Source organism: Gymnoscopelus microlampas (assembly GCF_963454915.1).
Source record: "Gymnoscopelus microlampas genome assembly, chromosome: 4".
In the NCBI taxonomy this organism is placed as follows: Eukaryota; Metazoa; Chordata; class Actinopteri; order Myctophiformes; family Myctophidae; genus Gymnoscopelus; species Gymnoscopelus microlampas.
In genome coordinates, this window is record NC_139941.1 from 14,586,567 (window position 1) to 14,596,729 (window position 10,163).

Genomic DNA, 10,163 nt, shown 5'->3' on the forward strand with positions numbered 1-10,163 from the left:
GTTTCGAAAGGTGCAATATAAATAAAGCTTTATTATAACAGTTTGCTAAATAATACAATCAAAGAAAACCATTCAGTGCCACAGCCAAAATTCATTTTAAAAAAAAGTGCTTAGGAGCCGAGATACAGCCTTTTTCAGTAAGAAGTTAAACAAGAAGTGAATGGAGCAGAACATTTTCAAATCATCACATCTTGGGTTCTGAACATTTTTTTCCAAAAAAGAAAAAAAAAATGTTTTTTTTTATTTTTTTTTTTTACGTCCTGTGGCACAGGGCTTATTACATAGGACGTATTTTACGTCCTGTGGCACTGGATGAGTTAAGTGCCATCGCATACTGAATGGTCACTGTAAGCAACCTCGCCACTGAGTGAACACAGGGCTGTATATCAAACATGCTAAATGAGGCTACGGGAGTGTATATTAATGTTCAAATTAAAGTCTTAACAATTGTAACAAAAATACAGCCATCATGCAGGGCTACAATACAAAACACTCACACAAAACTGCACCAATTCCAAGTCTGCCATTTCTTGTGTGGACAGATCTTAATTTGGCTTAAAATCTTCGGACTTTTCCAGCTTCCTTGGTCTTCCATAACATGAGCTCCATGCAGGCAAGGGCGTCTTCTGCGGTGTCATGGCCACAAACTGAGAAAGAGAAAATAAACATTAACACACAAGGTCAACACACCTCAGTCTCAACCACTTAAAATAAACGGTTCTTGGTGGCTGTTGTCCCATGACCCACCACTGTCCTGGACGATCCTCCTGAGGTGGTCTGTAACGAGGGTGTTCAGGGCCAACTTGTGAGGTGGACCCAGACGGTGAGGGAAGACCACCGAGGTGTCCACAACCACGCCATGGATCAGCTAAAGACGAAGACAAAACCAAGATCAGGATTACGTATTCCCCGGGGGGGGGGGGCTGCATAACTTAAGATGTGTACTAACCAACACTACAGTAGGATGTTCTATGAAGTTAATCATTTACAAAGAGGGTTTTTTCAAAAGGATATTGCTCTGAGAGAACATTTTCTGAGACACTGTCAAATATTAAAAAGGCAGTTTATTTCTACTTTGAGTTTATTCACATTCAGTGATGAATGGAATCTATATTTGGTCAGTGCACGATGGTACTTTGTGTGCACTCAAGCATTCAGTAATTTCAATTGTTTCATAGAATACAGCAGAGTAGGTGAACAGAGGGGAATGTTTTGACAGCCATGGCATCCCAACAACAGTGAAAAATAAAATGAGTTTCCTTAAATGCCAGTTCACATAGTTTTCCAGTTACACACATGAAAATATAATATGAAAAAAGTCAGTAGCCATGAATTCACAGCATGATTCTTGGTGGTTTCTCTCATGCATCCATCATAATTCACGTTAAGCTCACCTTCAGGAGACAGAGGTCCATATCTAGGCTGTGACCAATCAGAATGGTGTCGGCGCGAATTAAGCCCTGCAGAGTCTTCTGGACTTCTTTGATGGAGATGTTGACGTCTTTCACATCCCGCTCACTGATGCCTGAAAACCTACAGTAGTCATTAACAACTAGTTAAAACCAAGTCATTCAGGACAAAGAAACAAAACATGTTGAAACCTATTCATAGGACAGTTATTACAACTCAAGTTAAAACCTAGTCATCAAAATGAAGGTTAAGAGCTTTTTTAAACAAAAAAAGCAATTAAGCACCAAAGTCTGACATCACTTCCGTTACCCCCCGGGTGACGAGTGCTTCAGTGGAGACAGAGAAACAAGCAATTTCCTACTGTAGTTTCTGACACTACCTCTGGGTACTGCCGCAGAATTAATTGTTTTTCCAAAGACAGACGGTATTAGATTAGTTTATCTAAAAAGAATAAATTCTCAGGCTTAATGACCCAACCACTTCCACGCAAAGACAGACAGTATCAAACTAAATATCATACGACACAGAGGCACCTCCCTGACAGAATCGCCAGACTCATGTACCTTTTTTGGAACACAAAACTGACGTTCAGACGGACTTCAGTGCTCTATACATGTTCACAAGAAGCCGTGAGCCTCATGATAGAGTGGTCAAGGCCAGCTACTGTGTATTTTTGCCAACAAAATAATAGCTGCTTCGTCAAAGTTCGGGGTAATTCATCAAAGCATGCATGCATGCTGATCTTCGTGGCTGAGCTGGTGTGTGCTGAGAAGAGACTAGCTTTTGGTAATATCAGCTTGTCAAGAAATACTGTGGCAGAGAGAATGAACCTTGCAGGAGATTTGAAGTGAAGTCATTTATTGACTTGTCTATTGCAATTAATGAGATCACTGATGTAGCTCAATTGATGCATCTTTTGACCGTCACTGAAGAGTTTCTGAAGATGTTGCCCCATGACGAACACCACAATGGCAAACAATGTTTTCTACAGCCTTGTTGATGCTCTGGAATGACTGTACAGACAGTTTAGTAAGGGTGTGCATGAATTTAAGTTATAATAGACTCGCAACTCAAAAACCAAGTTAAAAGTAATTTGAATCTAATTTGCAATGTTTTAGGAAAGATTTTACTACTGAGGCCGCAAAGTTGTACATCAATGCTAGGATTGTTTTCACACCTAAATTACAGTCTTACTATTTGGGTGCATGCAAGTTTAAAATATTAAATTCAGTTTACTGTATAAGCAAGCACTGATTTCTTAAGTTAAAGGGCAAGACCACTTTGGTAGAGGTTTGGGTTGTGTAGTTACCTTGCCATGATGTAACTCCAAAGGTGGGCAAGAAATAAAAAAAAAATGCTCCATTATTTAGAAATTGATAATTCAAAATATGCTCCTCATTGACTTACAAACAAACAGTACTGGGTTTGGTGATGCTCTATATTGTCTGAATCAGCTATGTTTGGGTTCATTTATGTGCTAAAAGAGTGACTTTGAGAGCTGTTTTACCATACAATGTAAGTCAATGAGGAGCATATTTTGAATGATCAATTTCTAATCAATGGAGCAATTATTTTTGATTTCTTGCCCACCTTTGGAGTTACATCATGGCAAGGTAACTACACAACCCAAACCTCTACCAAAGTGGTCTTACCCTTTAAGAACATTTAAACATTCTGCTTTTATATAAAATTGTACATCATTTTCAGACATGCTTTTATATAAAATCCATTACTTGAATCTAAGCATCTTCCCACAGAGACACACGTGTATGTATGTATGTATGTATGTATATATGGGCGATATTGAAAAAGATTAAGATTATTATTCTATTGTGATCATTAATAACAATTATGATGATTAATTATATGATTTACATTTTTATGAGATATATGACTTATAATAATCATAGGGCACGTATAATCATTATATAATAATTAATATACAATATAATGAATCATCATATATCTTATTATTTAATGTGTTCACAGACAGATCAGGCTACATATAGATAGACAAGATAGACAGATATCACATTCGTTTTCATGCTGCTGATAGATAATCTATTTGTTTTTATCAAGCCGTTCCATCATGTGATCAGTGTAGGTTACTCGATGGTGAGTAGTGTAACATTCTCCTTTGACTGCTTTGGACAGAACATCTGACAGTCAGTGGTGGAAAGTAACTAAGTACATGTACTCAAGTACTGTACTTAAGCACAAATTTGAGGGATTTTCACTTGACTGGATTATATTCAATGTTCAGTACTTTTACTCTCTCTCCGTCGGTGGAATATTTTACATTTTGGCCAAAAAGTGTATTTTAAACGTGAGGGGGGTGGCTCAGAGTGTTCCCACTTAGTAGAGTTGGCTTTCAACTCCATAAAACTGTCTTGTTTTGGTGAGTAGCTAAAGTGTATTTCTTATTTTCACTCCCGACGACACGTTATGTACCCTCTGGGTCGGCTGCATTGGCTCATCGGTACCATAGCCTTAAGGGGACGCAGTCCACTCTAGGCTATATTCAGCGGTCTCCCACAGTAATAAGGAACAAAGAACACACATGGCAATTATTACACTCAGTGTCAGGGACCTCAGTAGCATGTGGAAGATCCATACACAGCCACACCAGCCTGGCACCTCCTCCTCATGCTGGTCACCCAACAAGCCACATTTTGCTGTGGGATGGAATCACATTCCTCAACTAGAATTTGTTGCAAGTCAGGCAACATGGTTCTGTTGGTCACTCTAGCACGTACAGCACGCCCAAGCTGATCCCAAAAGTGTTCAATTGGGTTGAGGTCTGGACTCACGGCAGGCCATTCCATCCTCTCCACTCCCGAATTGCTGGGACAGCCACCGCGGTCTGTCTTTGACTTCAGCAGTCTCACGGAACTTGGTCCCAAGTTTGGAAATTGTACCAGGGCTGACACCAAATAATGCTGCCACTCTGTATGCTGGAACACCAGCTTCCAGTTGCCCTATTGCACAGGCGTTATCCTGAAGGGACAAACTTGGCATCTTTCCACCAGTGTTGCTGCTTGGAGCATACACAAACTCACTAAAGTTGCAGGACCCATGCTCAGGTGCCAGGCACACACCTGCCAGCACTTGAAGCTCAAAACAAGAGTGAATGCCAACAGAACAATATTGCAGGAGATTTTGGCAAATTAATTGAGATGGAGGCGCTAACCACACATTTCACTGTGTTGCTCATTCCTCGAATGCCTGATGCTTACAAGCTGTACCAACACAATACCAATTGGTATTATTAAAGGGGAGAAATAATCGACCGAAGTGAACTTTAAGAACTTTTTGTGGGCAGTTTAATTTGACTCATTTGTCCGTTTTATTTCTTCTTTTGTGCTGCCTGTAATGCTTTTTGTTGAGGTACACTGTAGGTAGGGTAAGTGATTTACTTTGGTTAAAATAAGTCTAAAATAGCTCTATATTCTGATAGTACTCATTGCTATAGAGTGTTTGTTCAATAAAAGGAGTCCCCCATGTCTCTCCAGCTCTTTATTAAACAGAAAATGCATTTTCAATGCTCTCCTGTTTGGCTTAAATGTTGTCACCTACATAAAAATGTACCATATTCTGTTTACTAAAGAGCTGGAGAGACCCCTGTGACCGAACAAACGCTCTGTAGCAATGATTACTATCAGAAAAGAAAATACTACTTACCCTGCCTAGTGACATTTGTAAAAAAATCCGTAATCATTGATAGACAATTGTTCACTAACTGGATAATATTAGTATCACAAAATGAAAGAGATCCAGTCAGGAGAGAGAATTCTGTGTATGAACTTGTGACTCGTTAATGAAGTGCTTCTGCGTTCCAGGTATTGCGTGCTCAACAAGGATCATCGACTAGCTTGTTGCATTCCAGGTATTGCATGCTTAACAATCATTGACTACCTGGTGTTGTAATCGATGACGTCATTCGCAGGTCTGACAAAGGTGTCATAGAGAATCTGCAGGCTGGAGTTGACCAATGTTACTCTGGACAGCTCCACACCACGAGTGGTGTAACACTACATTTGGACAACACACAAACAACGTAGAAAAGCAGGTTATCGATTATAGGTTACTGGTAATGTGTACATTTCCCAATTGGGTGGTAGATGTATACATTCCACAATATTCTACTATAAAGGCGAAATCTGTCCAAGTGTCCATCATTCAAGTATCTTGAAAACCGTCCGACCGATGTCATAATTATGACATTATGAGCATTGAAAGAACACAGACAGACATATAGAGATCTCCAAATGTGGGCATAACCAGAAGGATACCAGAAATATTGACGAAACCGCAAATCCCTATATATAGAGGACCTCTCTCTCCACGTGTAACACGGGAAAGCATGTCCAACTGCATAATTCCTGATTTCCATCGTTCCCGAGTAGACTGGTGCCGGTCTAGTATCTACAGATTCACCATGGGATATACATTTGCAATCCCCAAGGGAAATCTGTAAATACATGGGGGTGGGGAAATGTACAGTATAGAAAAAGGCTTCCCATCCCTGCTGTACTGTGTGTTGCAGTGTATATAAGACTTTTACCTTCTCACAGTTCAGAGAGTAGACCCCAGGACAGCTCTTATCTGTGGCTGGTCTGGAGGTGGTGACCACAAACCCATCCAGACTCACTCCATCATGGACATGCAGCTGGGGAACAGTAGTGGAACTTAATTAAAGGAGAATTTTGCCCTAGGCGTTTTCCTACCTTGATTTGAGGTTGTTAAGTCATGATGAGAGTGGTCCGCGAAACTCGTCTCGCGATACTTCCACCCGCCATTCTGGACACCGGAGGGCTTGAGTATCACCAGACGAGATTTCAAGCGTGATTTCAGTAAATCACATTTGGAAACAGTAATGCCGGCGCCCGTGTAGCAATAGTATAGCACCGACATCAGACGGACCACACACACACACTACAGATATATACAAGGAAAAACTAATTTTGAGCGACGGAAATAAGCGGATTTAGCCAAGATCTAAAGACGGACGTTCTGAGCTGCGTTTGGGGGGTCCCCGAAATGGAGAACTTCGCTTGTTATGAACTGGGGGTCCCGGACCACTCTCATCATGACTTAACCTCAAATCAAGGTAGGAAAACGCCTAGGGCAAAAGTACTGTACTATCTCGAGGCAGGTTTACTGAGCATTTCAATTTTTCCATACATCTCAGAGGCAAGTTTTGTACATTTTACTGTTCTTGCAGATTTAGATAAATAAACAAACTAATTAATAATATTTTACACTTGGGCTATTAAAAAGTAGAGGTCTAGCTCACAATGTGTTTTGAGCTTGTAGATCTGCCATTTTCAAAAAAGCTAACATTTAAAAATGTCTGTACTTTGGCCAATATAATATATTGATGCCAATGTTTTTGTACTTTTGTTGAGTCAAATTTAGAATACAGGCCTTTTAACACATCGGGTGCCAGCATTTTTTCATAACTTACCGTGGGTGCCAGCATTCTCCCCATTGACTGCGCTTTGCTGTTTAAAGCTTCCGCGTGCGTTACAAGCAAATCCACGCAAAAAAAAGCATCGTTTCATGTTGTGCCATGAGCCTGGCTACAGCCTGGAACCATAACATTCCCCTCGCGAGTTACAACGGGGGGGGGGATCGCGCATCGCGCATGACCGGTTTTCCCCACAGGAAACAGATTCGGAGATATAGGCGTTTCAAAGTAAATGGTAAATGGTGCATTTATATAGCGCTTCTATCCGAAGCGCTTTACATTGATTGTGCCCATTCACATTGATTGTGCCCATTAACCCATTCACACACACATTCATACACCGATGGCGGAGGAAACCATGCAAGGCACCAACCTGCTCACCGGGAGCAATTAGGGGTTCAGCGTCTTGCTCAAGGACACTTCGACACTAACTCTAGGGGAGCGCCCCAGCCCGGGATCGAACTGGGAACCTTGCGGTTTTCCAGTTCACTCTACCCGGCCACTCTACCCCTGAGCCACAGGAAATAGACAGGAAGCGGATGGGGGAAAAAAATTGTTTCCGGTGAGCGATCTGGCACTTCCTTCGCAGGATTACAATGGGTGCTCCCAGAGCTGCTCTAGCCCCGCCCGCGCGGAGAAAAACGAAAAAAACAAAAAGACTAAACTCACGGTTCAGACCGTGTTCGGCACCGAAGCGCCACTATGTAAACACACGGATCAGACCGTGTTCGGCACCCGATGTGTTAATTGTCAGTTATTTTTTATATGGTGGCATTGATACTTTTACTTAAAAAACATACTTGTACTTCTTCCACCACTGCTGGGGAAGACACAGAAAATGTCGATACATCTTCAGAGAGCACATGAGAGCAACCATTTATGGAAACTCTTCTGGTTCTCATTTACCTTGAAGACTTGGCATCCTGGTGACCCCATCACCGCCTCACAGCAGCTGTACCGAGTTTCCACCCCACCTGGGACTGGTGACAGTATGATAACATGACCAAGACTTAGAGAAACTCTTTTACACATGACGCAGGCTTAAGCAGGCTTCAGCTGAATCCACTGACCTTTCTTCTCAACTCCTTTCCCATAATGGTAATTACATTCTTCCATGCGGGTGTGTCTGCCCGTCTGGCCCACAGAATATGTGGCCCCACACCGACTGCAGATTTTCTTAAAAGCTTTTTCCAACAAACAAATAAATTAAGGATTCAATTAAGGCGATGTGAGCACTTCTTATTAACACGGTACATGCCAAGTTGGTCCAATACCGGTTTGAATGCATGGCAGCCTATTGACATTAATCAGAGTACATTATTGTCAGTCAAGTACTTACAGTCTGTGGTGACCTTCTTGTGTCCACCCAAGAGAACAGCACAGTATCGTCTTCTTGTGTGCAGAAATGGATAGCCCTGCTCAATCCTTGCCGCCTCTGTCAGAAGATACCCCTTCAACACTTCGTACAGCGTGGCATTACCTTTGACAGTAAAGAGATACTCCTTCAACACTTCATTACCTTTCACCGTAAAGGTTAAGTAAAGATAAGTCCTTGCAAGAGAATAACCAGCCTTTCTAAAGTTAGCTGGAATTGAAGAATGCTTGTGCGAATTATCATGCTCACCCTGAAGCATTTTAGTCTTCAGTGGTATACTGCCTCTTTGGACGCCGACTTCCTTTCCATCTGCACATCAAAGTCAACAGGGTAAATAAAGTATTTAAAAAACACCCCCCACCTCTTTCTCTTCAGTCTCACCTTTAGCAGCAGTAACATGGCCTTTAGCAGCAGTAACATGGCTTTGAGTCTTCAGTTTCTTGAGCGCATTCACAACAACACTCTGATATTTGACTGCGTTGTTGCTGCGATTATAGACATTCTTCTCCTCAGTAAGTGCCTACAAGCGTTCATAAAGCAGTGAAGAAGCATTTTCAAGTGAGACAGAGGATTCAAAGGAATTGTGGCTGTGGTACTCAGGGTTTCATTTGTAAAAGAAAACAGGCAGGTATTTTTCTTAACCACTTAAGGCCTATATACTTTAGCTCATCTACAATATTTCATATTGTAAACTTACATGTTTAAATTGTGACATTATCAAACATAAAAATCATTCAGACAGTCTACAGTCCCCATTTAGTCAGACCAGAAGCAGTGGGGGGTATCAAACGCAGACGCATGCATCCCCCACAGCATATCCGACCTTGTGTTGTACTAACCTTTGCGAAAGCATCTGACATATTGGAAGTTTTAAGCAGCGCTTCTGTGAACTGGCTGATGCATCGCTGTCGCATATCATGGTTCACTTCCTCCTCAGGACCGTTCTTCGCTTTGCGCTTAGTGGGTGGGGGTTCATCGTGGAGCACTTCATCGTCAGCACAGCTATTCTTTTTGCGTTTGAGCATGGGCTACAACAGAAGAAATCGTCTTAGCATATATTTGGCAAATCCATCCATGCATTTTATGGTCAATTATCAAGCCTAAGAGAACGTTGCTAGTGCCATTTATTGCTTACCTGAGCAGGGATACAAATAGGAACAGAGGGAGTGGTTTGGCGTCTATGTATTGACGCAGTGACAGAAGTTAATGATGGTGCATTGAATTTAGCTTCAACTGCAGTAGTGGAAGGTGTAGGATTATTTGGAGCTCTATGATGCGTGGCAGGGTCGTGAACAGGAGCATGTGCAGGATGCACAGGAGCGTGTGCAGGATGCACAGGAGCGTGTGTAGGATGCACAGGTGCATGGACAGGAGCGTGTGCAGGATGCACAGGAACGTGTGTAGGATGCACAGGTGTATGCACAGGAGTGTGTGCAGGATGCACAGGAGCGTGTGTAGGATGCACAGGTGCATGGACAGGAGTGTGTGCAGGATGCACAGGAGCGTGTGTAGGATGCACAGGTGCATGAACAGGAGCGTGTGCAGGATGCACAGGTGCATGGACAGGAGCGTGTGCAGGATGCACAGGAACGTGTGTAGGATGCACAGGTGTATGCACAGGAGTGTGTGCAGGATGCACAGGAGCGTGTGTAGGATGCACAGGTGCATGGACAGGAGTGTGTGCAGGATGCACAGGAGCGTGTGTAGGATGCACAGGTGTATGGACAGGAGCGTGTGCAGGATGCACAGGAGCGTGTGTAGGATGCACCGGTGCATGAACAGGAGCGTGTGCAGGATGCACAGGTGCATGGACAGGAGTGTGTGTAGGATGCACAGGAGTATGGGGGGAATATTGCACATTAACATGTATAGGATGCACAGGAGAATGGTGAGGAGCATGGGCAGGAA

General features: G+C 42.5%; 1 protein-coding gene across 1 annotated transcript; it reads right to left on the reverse strand.

Moving 5' to 3' along the window:
* Positions 1-555: 555 nt before the first annotated feature.
* Positions 556-9,280, reverse strand: LOC311043189 (putative exonuclease GOR; the record flags this gene model as incomplete). Its single annotated transcript, XM_084054371.1, has 10 exons — positions 556-647; positions 748-868; positions 1,395-1,533; positions 5,326-5,441; positions 5,975-6,079; positions 7,787-7,860; positions 7,951-8,064; positions 8,220-8,360; positions 8,637-8,775; positions 9,095-9,280. The coding sequence occupies 10 exons, from the start codon at positions 9,278-9,280 to the stop codon at positions 556-558; spliced, it is 1,227 nt and encodes a 408-aa protein (XP_083910497.1).
* Positions 9,281-10,163: the final 883 nt, after the last annotated feature.